Source organism: Canis lupus, chromosome 6 (genome assembly GCF_003254725.2).
Source record: "Canis lupus dingo isolate Sandy chromosome 6, ASM325472v2, whole genome shotgun sequence".
Taxonomy (NCBI): Eukaryota; Metazoa; Chordata; class Mammalia; order Carnivora; family Canidae; genus Canis; species Canis lupus.
The window spans coordinates 37,650,752-37,664,063 of NC_064248.1; the positions used below are offsets into that span (position 1 = coordinate 37,650,752).

Genomic DNA, 13,312 nt, shown 5'->3' on the forward strand with positions numbered 1-13,312 from the left:
TGCTTCAATTACAGGAAAAAACAGCTCACAGCTTAACGCCCTAGAAAGCCTCATATTAGAATGAGAACAGAGCTCAACGCCCATGGTAAAAAGTCCCATATCAGAATAAGAACTGAGCTCATTACCCTTGAAAGCCCTATATCAGAATGTGAACAGAACTTGAGAAATTCCTCCACCCCTTCTGGAGGTCCCCTATACCAGTCCATAAAACTAAGCTGGAACCCACCTCGGGGTCCAAGTCCCCGCTCTGCTATGTTGGGTATACTTGGGCCCAAGCTCGAGCTTGTAAATAAATCCTCGTGTGTTTGCATCGGTGTCGGCTCCTTGGTGGTTTCTCAGATACGTAATCTTGGGCACGACAGAATGTATGATACTGTAAGCAAAGCCAGGTCTCCTCCTGGGTCCTCTGCCCAGCACGTTTGTCTCCGGCCTGGGTAAACTTGGCTTCGCTGGCGACCGAAGCCCCTGAGAAGCGGCAAAGGCACGAAGAGGCGAGGCCCAGAGGCCCGGGACAGGAGGGGCGAAGACCCAAGTTGACCGCAAGGTGGCAACAGGCCATCCCGCCGCGACTGCGCATGCGCAGCTCGCTCGGAGCTTCACGACAGGCCGGAAATCAGACCAGTCCTCGTTTCCCCGGCGATTGTCTTGGCAACCGAGGTTCTTGGGGCGGGGCGTGGTCGAGCGCGCGTTGACGAGGGGCGCGGCTCTGGGGGCGTGGCTGCGGGGGGCGGAGCTGAGCGCCCCCGGATCCTGCTCAGCTGGGGGCTCCGCTGGGGCTCCCCTGGGACTCCCGTGGCCAAGGGTACCACAAGCGGGCTGGGGCCTCAAGGAGAGCCCCGAAATAGAGTCACACGCCCCTGGTGAGTGTGACGAGGTGGCAGCGCGCTTCAGCGGAGAAAGAATAGTCTTGCAACAAATAGTTTGGGAACAGTTGGAAATCCATATGCAAAGAAAGGAACCGACCCTTCCTAAATGTACGAATTTAAAAATTGTAGCTTTTAAGAAGAAAGCTTCGGAGAAACGTTTTGTGACTATGTTAAGCAAGATTTCCTAAATACACCACAAGTATGATGCTTTAAAAATTTTTTTTTAAATTGGTATTCTGCAAAACGTAAAACTGCTCATAAAGACATTAAAAAAAAAAAAAAAGTGGGCAGCCCCGGTGGTTTGGCGTAATCCTGGAGACCTGGGATCGAGTCCCACGTCGGGCTGTCCGCATGGAGCCTACTTCAGATTATGCCTGTGTCTCTGCTTTTCTCTCTCTCTGTCTCTGATAAATAAATAAAATCTTAAAATAAAGAAAGAAACAGTAGGGATCAGGCAGACCCAGGTCCTGACATCAGGCTCCTGGCCAGGAGCCTGCTTCTCCCTCTGCCTCTCTCTGTGTCTCTCATAAACTGAATAAATAAAATCTTTAATAAAGAAAAACAAGAAAAGGTACCCCACCATCTACTCCTATCACAAGACACATGTGATAGGAAGACTTGTATCCAGAATAAATCATAAACTCTCAAAACCCATTAAAAAGTGGGCCAAAAAAATAAAAAGGTACTTCACGATAGAAGATATGTAGCAAGTAATAAGCAAATAAAAGATTATTTGTCATTAGGGAAATACATATTAAGTAAGGACGATGAGGTATCACTAGGCAGTCATTAGAATTGTTTTTTTTTTTTTTTGTTTTGTTTTGTTTTTAGAATTGTTAAAGCAACAAAAAAAAACAAAAACAAAAAACAAAAACGCCAGCAAAAACCCTAACAGTGCCAAGGGTTTGACAGGATGTAGAGCAATTTGAACTTTTGGTATGCCAAACAGTGCAGCCACTTTGGAAAACTGGTAACTTTTTAATAAAATTAAAGATACAGGGATGCCTGGGTGGCTCAGCCTTTGAGTGTCTGCCTTCATTCAGTTCAGGGCATGATCCCGGAAATCAGGATCGGGTCCCACATTGGGCTCCTTGCAGGGAGCCTGCTTCTCCCTCTGCCTGTGTCTCTGCCTCTGTGTGTGTCTGAGTGTGTGTGTCTCTCATGAATAAATCAATAAAATCTTTTTAAAAAAATTATGAATGGATAAGCAAATTGCGGTACATCCATATAATGGATTACCCCTCAGGAGGAAAAAAAGAAACTGCTGATATGTAGGAGAACAACAGTCAAAGTTCAATGTGTTACACTAAGTGGAAGAAGCCAGACTCAAAAGGGTATGTACGATATGATTCTGTTGATGACAGTCTGGATAAGATGAAAATATAAAGACAGAAAACAAATCAGTAGGTGCCAGGAGGAGTTAGGTGCAAAAGAATTTTTGACTGTTCTGTATCTTGATCGTGGTGCTGACTACATGACAGTAGGTGTTTGCCAAAACGTATCAAACTAGGCACTAAAAAAAAGTCAGTTTTACCATATCTGAAACCATCTCAATAAGCAGGACTAAAAACAACAACAACAAAAAAGCCTTAAAAAAGCAAAACTACTGACACAAGGGTTTTGTTTTGTTTTTTTTATTAAGATTTTAGTTATTTATTTGAGAGAGAGAGCGCATGCACGCATGAGTGGGGGGAAGGGCAGATGGAGAAGCAGACACTCCGCTGAGCCAGGAGCTTGATGTGGGGTTCGATGCGGAGCTCTATCCCAGGGATTATGATCTGAGCTGAAGGCAGATGCTTAACCAATTGAGCCCCCCAGGCACCCCGACACAGGATTTATAAATGAGAGCCAAAAAAATAATAATAAGATTAAAGACAAAAGAATTTTTTAAAAAATTTTAAAAGCAAAACTATTGGGGATCCCTGGGTGGCTCAGCAGTTTGGCGCCTGCCTTTGGCCCAGGGCATGATCCTGGAGTCCCGGGATCGAGTCCCGCGTCGGGCTCCTGGCATGGAGCCTGCTTCTCCCTCTGCCTGTGTCTCTGCCTCTCTCTCTCTCTATGTCTATCGTGAATAAATAACTAAAATCTTAAAAAAAAAAGGCAAAACTATCTAATGGCTTTCCACTGCAGTCCAAGTAAAACTCAAAACCCTTAGCTGTGTCTCCTCTGTTTCTCTTACTCCCTTCCCTTCATCTGCTCTGGCCTGCTTTCCCCGAAACACGCCTACCATCTTCATGCCTCAGGCCTTTGCATGCGCAGTTCCCATGGCCTGGAGTGCTCTTCCCAGCTTCTTCAGATCTTCGTGACAAGGCCTCTGGACGACCAACACCAAAGTGGGCGCTTTCCATGTCCTCCCTGTCACATTACCCTGCTTTACATTCCTCACAACGTGATCTGGGAACAGCTCGTTTGCTTGTCTTCTGTGTCTCTGGTCTGAACGTGTAGGCTCCATGAAAGCAGATGCCTATTTTGTCCTACTCTGGGCGCTCGCAGCTCTGGAACAGTATTCGGCACTCTCTAGGTCCTCAGAACACATCTGTTTAACACCTGGCAGACTGGCTGGCTGAATGAATGAGTGAGTCGCCTCACTTTGGTGAAAGGTCTTTGAGGGAAGGCCATACAGTCTGTACCCTGTCCTCCCAGCCTTCCCCCCATGCTCTGTGCTGGCTAGGATGCCCAGTTCGGGCTGTGGCCCAGGTGCTGGTTAGCTCCAGACTTGTGTGTTCACAACAGGCCATTGGAAAGCCCACCAGTTCTGCTCCAAGCTGGGCCAAAGTCTCAGCTCTGTCCCTACAGGGTAGCAGTCCGCTGACCCTGTGCTGTACTCAGCATCCGCTATAGTCGGCAGAGCACAAACAAAGCAATGAGAAGGAGCCAGAGCCTCCTCCCTTGGTTTTTAATTTATTTAAGTTCTTTAATTTATTTATGTAATCTCTACACCCAACGTGGTGCTGGAACTCATGACCCTGAGATCAAGAGCTGCATGCTCTTCCAACTGAGCCAGCTGGGCACCCCGGATCGTAATTATTTAACAGCTTTATTGACATACGAAAAAGGCACATATTTAAAGTGTGCAATTTAATATGTTTTGATAAGTATATACATGCAAGAAAGTGCAATCAAGACAGAAACAAATCTGTCACCCCTGTTTTTTTGTGCCCCACTCCTTTGTAATATCTCCCTCCTACCCTTCCTCCTACTCCAGGGGGACATTGCTCTTTCTCTCATTGTACATTTGCTTATTTTTAGAGTTTTATAAAAATGGAATCATGCAATATATGCTCTTTTTTGTCTGGCTTCTTTTACTCAGTATAATTATTTTGAGATTCATCTGTGTTGCAGCATGTATCAGTAATTCGTCAACTTTTTACTGTTGAGCAGTGTATCTATTATGTGGGCATACCACACTTTATTTGCTCACCACCTGTTAATAGACATTTCCCATCTGGGGGCTAGTACAAATAAAGCTGGGGTGAGTGTTCATGTAGAAATCTTATATAAACATGTTTTGTGTCAGAGTCATAAGGCGAGTGAATGTTTAACTTTTCTTTTCAATACACTTTTTTTAAGATTTTATTTATTTATTCATGAGAGACACAGAGAAAGAGACAGAGACACAGTCAGAGGCAGAAGCAGTTTCCCCCTGGGGAGCCTGATGCAGGACTCGATCCCAGGACCCCGGGATCATGCCTGAGCCAAAGGCAGACGCTCAATCACTGAGCCACCTGGGTGCCCCTTTTCAATGCTCTTACAATTTTAGATTTACAAAGTAGTTGCAAAGATACTACAGAGTTCCTGTATACTCCATCTATTCCTTATCACCCCCTCCTTTAACTCTGTTAACATCTTACATTCGTATGATACATTTGTCAGAGCCAATGAGCCAATCTATTTTTTTAAGATTTTATTTATTTATTCATGAGAGACACAGAGAGAGAGGCAGAGACACAGGCAGAGGGAGAAGCAGGCTCCATGCAGGGAGCCTGATGTGGGACTCGATCCCGGGTCTCCAGGATCATGCCCTGGGCCAAAGGCAGTGCCAAGCCGATGAGCCACCTGGGCTGCCCTGAGCCAATATTTTTTAAAAGCTTTTATTTATTTGAGAAAGAGAGCACATGAGCAGGAGGGAGGGGCAAAAGGAGAGAGAGCCCCGATGCAGGACTCGATCCCAGGACGCTGGGATCATGACCTGACCCGAAGGCAGCTTGTTAAGTGACTGAGCCACCCAGGCGCCCATTAATGAGCTAATATTGATACATTATTATTAACTAAAGTCCAGATTTACTGTTTACTTAACATCCTTTTTCTGTTCCATGATACTATTCGCGACACCATATTCCATTTATTTTTTTTAAAGATTTTATTTAGGGATCCCTGGGTGGCGCAGCAGTTTAGCGCCTGCCTTTGGCCCAGGGCGCGATCCTGGAGATCCGGGATCGAATCCCACGTCGGGCTCCCGGTGCATGGAGCCTGCTTCTCCCTCTGCCTATGTCTCTGCCTCTCTCTCTCTCTCTCTCTCTCTCTGTGACTATCATAAATAAATAAAAATTTAAAAAATAAAGATTTTATTTATTTATAACAGACAGAGAGAGAGAGAGAGAGGGGCAGAGACACAGGCAGAGGGAGAAGCAGGCTCCATGCAGGGAGCCCGATGTGGAACTCGATCCCGGGTCTCCAGGATCACACCCTGGGCAGAAGGTGGTGCTAAACTGCTGGACCACCGGGGCTGCCCCCATGTTCCATTTAATGTCTTGTCATGTCTCCTTAGATTCCTCTGGACTTGGGGGATCCCTGGGTGGCACAGCGGTTTGGCGCCTGCCTTTGGCCCAGGGCGCGATCCTGGAGACCCGGGATTGAATCCCACATCGGGCTCCCGGTGCATGGAGCCTGCTTCTCCCTCTGCCTGTGTCTCTGCCTCTCTCTCTCTCTCTCTCTCTCTGTGACTATCATAAATTAAAAAAAAAAAAAAGATTCCTCTGGACTGTGACAGTTTCTTAAGCTTTCCTTTTTTTTTTTTTTCCTTTTCTTTTTTATGACCTAGACAGTTTTCAGAGTAGTGCTGGTCAGTTACTTATTTTTATTGTGGTAAAATATACATAAAATTTACCCTTTTAAGTGTACAATTTAATAGCATTAAGTTCATTCACAATGTTCTTCACTCATCACTTCTATTTTGTTCCAAAACATTTCCTTCACCCCAAAGGGAAAGCTCAAATCAAGTAAGCAGTCACTCCCCATTTCTTCCTGCCCACTCCCTGATAATCACTAATCTGGCTGTTTCTATGGATTTACATATTTTTGACATTCCATATAAATGGAATAATAGAATATGGGACCTTTTACATCTGGCTTCTTTCACTGAGCTTCATATTTCTGAGATTCATCCATGTTGCATCATGTCTCAGTGACTTTTATGGCTGAATAATATTTCCTTGCATAGACATACCATAAACTGTTTATCCAATCATAATTTTTTTGAAGATTTTATTTATTTATTCATGAGAGACACAGAGAGAGGTAGACACATAGGCAAAGAAGCAGGCTCCCCAAGGGGAGCCCAATGCGGAACTCAATCCCAGGACCCCAGGATCACACCCTGAGCCAAAGGCAGATCTCAACCACTGAGCCACCCAGGTAGGTGCCCCTACCCAGTCATTATTTTATGAGTATTTAGGTTGCTTCTATTTTTTGGCTACTATGAATAATACTACTATTAATATTTGTGTACAAGTATTTGTTTAATTATCTGTTCTCATTTTTTTTTGGTATATACGTATATATAGTGAAATCACTGTGTCTTATGGTAATTCTGTGTTTAACTAGTTGAGGAAAAGCCAGACTGTTTTCCACAGTGACTGCACCATTTTACATCCCCACCAGTAAAGTCCAAGAGTTCCAGTTTCCCCCACATTGATATTTATCATTTCCTCCCCCCTTTTTAACATAGCCATCCTTGTGGGTGTGAAGTATTATCTCACTGTGTTTAAATTTTTTTTTTTTAATGATAGTCGCACAGAGAGAGAAAGAGAGAGAGAGGCAGAGACACAGGCAGAGGGAGAAGCAGGCTCCATGCAGGGAGCCCGGCGTGGGACTAGATCCCGGGTCTCCAGGATCACGCCCTGGGCTGCAGGCGGCGCTAAACCGCTGAGCCACTCAGGCTGCCCTGAAGAGATTCTTTTTACCCCATTGAATGGTCTTGGTACCCTTGTTGAAAATCAATTGACCATAGATGCATGACTTTATTTCTGGACTCTCTTTTCTACTACATTAGTTGAGATATCTAGCCTTATGCCAGTTCCACACTGTTTTTGTTACTGTAGCATTATAGTAAGTTTTGCAATCAGAGAAAAAGAATCTTCAAACTTTTTCTTTTTTAAAATTGCTTTTGGTTATTTGGCTTGTAATTCCACGTGAATTTTAAGATCAGCTTTCCTGTTTCTGCCTAAACAGCTATTGGGATTCTGATATGGATTACATTGAATTTGTAGATCATTTTGGGGAGTGTTGCTGTCTAAACAATGTTAATTAAGCCTTCAATCCATGAACAAGGATATTTTGCAGGGCAGTGGATTTTTAAATTTCTTTTTTTCCTTGTAGTTTCATAGTTTTCAGTGTTGTCTTGTACCTCCTTGGTTAAATTTATTCCAGTTTTATTCTTTTAGTTCTTTGCTAGTACATAAATTAAATTTTTGTGTGTTTATCTTGTATCCTGTAACTAATGAGCTGAACCTTACTATCTCTATTGGTTTTGTCAGCTCAAATAGGTTTTGTTTTTACATGTGAATTAATGTTTTGCCTGTATGAGAGCACATCATCTGTGAATGAGAGGTGGTTTAATTTTCGAAGAAACTGTCTCCCAAAACAGTGGTACCAGGGGATCCCTGGGTGGCGCAGTGGTTTAGCGCCTGCCTTTGGCCCAGGGCGCGATCCTGGAGACCCGGGATCGAATCCCACCCCGGGCTCCCGGTGCATGGAGCCTGATCCTCCCTCTGCCTCCCTCTGCCTCTCTCTCTCTCTCTCTCTCTCATAAATAAATAAAAAATTAAAAAAAAATAAAGAGATCCATGGTCTCTTAAAAAAAAAAAAAAAAAAACAGTGGTACCACTTTACATTCCTCCCCAGCAGTAAATGAGAGCTCCAGTTCTTCCACTCGTATGACCCACATGATACCCATCATCTACTTATAGGACAATGCACAATTAGGAAAATTAAGTGACTTGCTCAGCCACTCAGAACCACCTTCTCAGTAGGCTCAAAGCGCTGGCTCAGACCTCACCAAGTCTGTGCCCCTGGGGCCTCATTTTTATGGGATGAGCAAACTGAGACCCCCAGAGGTCACCCAGGGGTGACTTTGCAGCCTGCAAGAGCTGTTTTGTGTGGCCTGTCCTAACCCAGAGGATCAAGGACCTCCTCTAGAGTTCCATTTCCTTCTTTTGGCCTTGCCCCACTCTGCCCCATCCCTAGGCTTCATCCTCTCCCAAACTTGAAGGTCCAGGAAGACTGAGAGTCTTCCGTTTGACATCACAGAGCTGGTTGCCATGGGAGCCCTGCAGATCCAGGGGGGGAGAACAGAGCCCTGCTGCACAGGAGGCCCAGCTGCTCCTCCCCCACCATTCTGGCCCTCCATGGAAGCCTTGGTCTGTGCGTTCTCTGAGCTGCGCATAAGAGAAGGTGCCAGGCTGCAGGGAGGAGTGGCAGGAGGAGAGTTGCCCTCCTGTCCTGACCTGGGCCCAAAGCCACCAGAGTGGCCTCAGAGACATGCATCCTTGGGAGAGGGGAATGGCCACTAGTGGTCTAGGCTGTGTGACCCTAGACTATGTGATCCTGGACCCACTGTGCAATTTCTATACTGACACTGGAATGCTCTTTCTAGGATAGGGGGCAAAAAGGGGTGGGAGAAAGGGCTTGAAATCCTGAGAGATCTTTGCATCACGCTCTCAGACTTTTCACACCTTCCTATTGATTGGGAAAGTGAGAAGCCACTGTGATTGGGAAAGGGAAGAGGAGTAATATGTTGGGTGGGGGTTGGTGGGAGGCAGGGGACTGAGACCATTTGATGGAAAGATAGGCCGGTGCTCAGCAAGCCACAGTGGAGCCCATCTAATGAGCTGGTCTTAGAGCACGTGATTGTATTCTCCTCTCTTGGCTGCTGCAGCCTGCCAGCCACCACCCTCCTGCTCTCCCCTCTGCAGATGCAGTGAGCTGGGCCCGAGGACATCCCAGCCACCCCAACATACCACCCAACATCTACGAAGGGGGACTGGGGGCCCAGCAGCAGCAGTGTCCCAGTGCCCAGGGAAGAAAGCCTAAGAACTTCCGACTGCGCCACCTCCGGGGCCTGGCTCTCTACCTGCCAGGCCACATGCAACCTGCCGGCCAGTGTGAGAGCCACTGGCTGGGCCGGCTCATGGCTAAGGGCTGCCTCTCACGTCCTGAGGTCATGGCCTGGCCCCTAGACCTGCCACAGGGGACTCTGAGCCCAGGTAACAGCCACTGCTTGGCCCTCCTGGAAGCTCCAATACCCAGGGACAGCCTGGGAAATACAGGTGAGCACCTGTCCAGGTGAGGCAGGGCTGGGGACAGGAGGGAAAGACCCAGGGAAGAGTTGGCTGGGGACTCAGCTGGACCAAGAATGGGGTCCTTTTCCTTCCCAAAGTTCCTGGGTTCCTGTCCCAGGTCTGCACTCAGTGAGGGACCTTGGACAGCTCCCCACCATCACCCCTACCCTCCCTAGTTCCACTGTGCCCATTTATAAAATGAGAAGGTCAAATCACAGAAAGGTCCTTCCGGCTTGAACCATGTTTCCTTCTTCCTCCTCCCTCATGGGCTCTCTTTCAAGAGAACTGCCCCTCCCTTCTGCCCCTTCCTATTCTGAAGAATGACAGGCTCTGGTTTGGGGGTGTGTCATAGGATGGGCTGGCAGCCTCCACTTGGGTTCCTCTGAGTGATTGTCTTTCCCTACTTTTCTTAGCTTCCAGTTCCAGTGTGGACCCAACCAAGGGTGCCCCCTTCCAGCCCAGTCCCTCTGAAGGCTTGGGGCTCAGGCCCAAGAGGTCCTGGGGGGCCTCAGAGGAGTCTACATGTCCTTTGTGCAAAAGAACCCGCTCTGGGGCTCTGGAGAGACCATAAGGATATGAGTGCCAAGGGCTGGCTGTCCCCATGGGGACAGGAGGGAAAAGGATGGCTCAGGAGGAGGAGGCAGGTCCAGACAGGAAGGGCTCAGCCCCTACCAGCAGTCGCCCCCACACTGAGACACCCCAGCAGCTGCCCAGCACCAGAGACTGGGCCAGCCTCAGGAAGGCTCAAGGGGGGGAGGAAGGGGTAGGTCCCATGGGTAGAAGAGAAGAAATAGAAGCCCTTGCAGCCTGCTCCAACTCAGGTCAGCCACTTGTACCTGGGAGGACAGACTGAGCGGAGATTTGGGCTCCGAGAGGCCGGGGAGCCCACAGGTCCGATTCCAATAAAAGCCAAGGCCTGTACCTTCTTGTCCCTGGGTCTCTCTGTGATGAGGTCAATGCAGAGGAGGGGCCTCTCAGAGCACCTGCCACCTGCGTTGAGAGCAAAGTTCCAGGTTGATGCCAAGGAGGATCCAAGGTGCTCCCAGCGTCGGTTGAGGAGTGAACATCCTCCCTCTGGTAGGACTCTGGAAGCCTTCCTGGATGGACAAGGTCTCAACAGACCTAATAAGCAAGGCATGGCATTCTGGCCAAGGCAACAGAGGACAAACAAAGCAGGCCAGGTGTAGGAAGAGTGCCAGGGAAGAGAGCAGGCTCTCAACCTGGGCAGAAATGCTGGCTTGAACCCCATGCCCATGCTCACTCGGGCCTTGATTGAGTTCGCTGCTCCCTGGCTGTCCTGTCCCTCCAGGCAGGATGGGCACAGTCCTTCTCCTAGCTGGGCTGGACTCCAGGCACAGTCAGCTTGGAGTCCTCTGTCCCATGGTGTCTCAACCTTGGCTCTGTTGACATCTGGGCCTGGATATTCCTTTGTTGTGGCTGCCATTCTGTGCATCTTAGGATGTCTACCAGCATCTCTGGCCTCCACTCACTGGATTCCCATAGCATTCTCCTTCCAGTGAGACAACTAAGTGTCTACAGACAGCGTCCAATGTCCTCTGGGTGTGTGTGTGTGTGTGTGTGTGTGTGTGCGTGCAGTATCACTGTGGTTGAAACCCTCTGCTCTACATCACTAGACCTCAGTCCAGTGGGGACAGAATGGGACAACCTGGGTTTGTCTTGATCCCCGCCACGCCCCCCCCGCCCCACCGGTGTGACCAACTCCCAGTCCCGGTGGCCCAGGTCAGGCTGGGGCTGAGCTGGCTCCACCAGGGGCTCCTGGCAGATCAAATGTGATGATGTCAAGGACGCTCTGGACTCCCGGGGTCCTTTCAGATATAGGGGAATAATCCCTCCAGCCCCCTCCCTGCCCTCATACCCTGGTCCCACCCTTGGACACTTTATAGGTCCCTGGGACAGCAGATTCTGGAAACTTTGGTTCCTGCGTGGTTTTCATGTCCCACAAGTGTGGGTGTGGCCTTGGGTGGTGGGAGCCTGAGTTGGAGCACCCAGAGAGCAGCCCAAGGAGGACTGACGAGAGGTGGCTGAGTGCTCCAGCTGGGACCTGGGCAGGGACATAGCCTCCCAGCAAGTCCCCCAGATGAGCCACTGGGGGGTGACAAAAAGGGTGTCTTCTCCTACTACTGGCCCAGAAGGCCAAGGCCGGGATGAGGACAGACGTTAGGGAGGCTGTCCTGGGCACTGGGCAGAAGACGGACCTTGCCAGAAGCCACACTACGCAGTCCCTGTAGATTGAGGGCCAATCCCCTCACTTTTGGGTGAAGCCGTGAGGCTCACGGGGGAGCACAGACTGCTCGAGTCCAGGTCTCGGGATTCCCAGGCTGCCGTCAGTGGCTGCGGCGGCCTCCAATGCGTGGGGCCCGGTATTCTGGCTCGTGTAGGACCCCAACCTTGAACTGGGACCAGCTCAGGGCCTTGCTTGACCTACAGAACGTGGCAGAAGTGACACGGTGTCACCTCTGGCCTGAAGGAGGCCTGGCAGTTTCCAGGGTGTGTGCGCTGAGGGAGGCCAATCCATTGAAAGGAGCCCTGCACATGATGGGAAACCAAGTCAGCCCAGGGGAGGCCACGTGGAGGGAACCGGAGCCACAGCCGCAGCCAAGCTCTGGGCCCTCTTGGAGCAGATCCCTTAGCCCCCATGGAGCCACCTCACTTGATGTCACGGAGGGCAGATGATCCGCAGCCCCAGCTCTTCCCTGGGAGAGACATTTGCTGCAGCGGACAAGTTAGACCCAAAGAACACCTGCTAGGCTGACCTCTGAACAGTTCTCCCCTCAACCTCCCAGGACTTTCTTGAAAAACACTCAGAAGAGGCTGAGAGCAAAGCCACAGTTCTAGTGTCCTGGGGACTGATGGGAAGGAGACACTCATGGAGGTGTGCACTGACCCCTGGGGTGCCCCCACCTACCTTCTGAACAGCTGGAGGGGACTGCACCAGGCCTCCAGGAGTCTGTTTCAGCCCTTGGGATGCTGTGTCCTTGGAGCCCGCTGAGGGGAGGCCAACCCAGGAAAGCAGAGTGGCCTTCAGGGCAAAGCCCAACCAGAAGCCCCAACGTCTCAGGGGGCAAACTGATATTTGGCCACACAATTGAGCAAGGGCCCCAGGGAGTCACCTACTTCCTCCTGAAGCTGCCCCAGCAGCAGTGTAAATAACCCAAGTGGGACTTGCCAGCACCTGGGACCCTGCTCGGCACTCACTGTGGGAGTATCAACCCCCGTCCCAACCCCAGGGGCTCCCACACACCCAGCTCTGCAGGTACCTCAGGCCCTGTCCCCGAGGCCTGTCTGGATGAAGCCTGACCCTTGGGGAGCAACACACACGGGCTCTGGAGTTCATTTCAGACCTGGTTTGGGCTCTCTGGCGACCGTTCACGTGCTGAGCAGCCATGGGGTAACTCAGTCCCTGAACCAGTTTTCCTCATCTGTCCAATGGAGTGACAAACTTGACTCCCTTCCCCCAGAGTGGCCAGAAGCTCCAAAGAGAGGCTGGTGGAAGCCAGGGGCTGGAACACACTGGTGCCCTGTCTCAGGCTCCTAAGGTGGGGTGTCTTGGCCCAAGGGTCTCCCCAGGCTCCTGTGATGGGGTCCACTGGCTCAGAGTCCCCATCGGACAACTGTGTTGAGTCACCTGTGGAACCTTCTCTGAGCCAGGACAGAGCCTCCTGACTGGACCAGGCCCTAGCTAAAGCCAAGAGCTGCCAGGCCACCCCCCAAACATCAGGCGGCTGCTAAGGACCTGCTGATCTCAGAACCTGGTTGTGCTGGTCGGCTCTAGAATCTCTTCCCCACGGCTGCATTCTTTGGCAAAACAAGACAAAACAATCAGCCCTTTCAGCTGGAAGCCATCCTTGGAACTTGGCAGTGGATAAG

General features: G+C 49.7%; 2 protein-coding genes across 7 annotated transcripts in view; one reads left to right on the forward strand and one right to left on the reverse strand.

Moving 5' to 3' along the window:
- Positions 1 to 540, reverse strand: part of CLUAP1 (clusterin associated protein 1) — a 38,562-nt gene extending 38,022 nt beyond the window's left edge. The window contains exon 1 of one of the 4 annotated variants that reach the window (XM_035717259.2): positions 227 to 540. In XM_035717259.2, the coding sequence (XP_035573152.1) occupies positions 227 to 311 (85 nt within the window). In that variant the 5' untranslated portion in view covers positions 312 to 540. The remainder of the gene's footprint in view (positions 1 to 226) is intronic. The other 3 variants (XM_035717260.2, XM_025416713.3, XM_025416714.3) reach the window with 3 other exon arrangements.
- A 7,841-nt stretch (positions 541 to 8,381) lies between these two features.
- On the forward strand, positions 8,382 to 10,345 carry C6H16orf90 (chromosome 6 C16orf90 homolog). Of its 3 annotated transcripts, none has more exons than XM_049111436.1 (3): positions 8,382 to 8,503; positions 9,059 to 9,412; positions 9,838 to 10,345. In XM_049111436.1, the coding sequence occupies exons 2-3, from the start codon at positions 9,229 to 9,231 to the stop codon at positions 9,993 to 9,995; spliced, it is 342 nt and encodes a 113-aa protein (XP_048967393.1). In that variant the 5' UTR covers positions 8,382 to 8,503; positions 9,059 to 9,228; the 3' UTR covers positions 9,996 to 10,345. The 3 variants fall into 3 exon arrangements, with proteins under 3 accessions (XP_048967393.1, XP_048967391.1, XP_048967392.1); XM_049111434.1 differs by having other exon boundaries at positions 8,387 to 8,537; XM_049111435.1 differs by having other exon boundaries at positions 8,392 to 8,507.
- Positions 10,346 to 13,312: the final 2,967 nt, after the last annotated feature.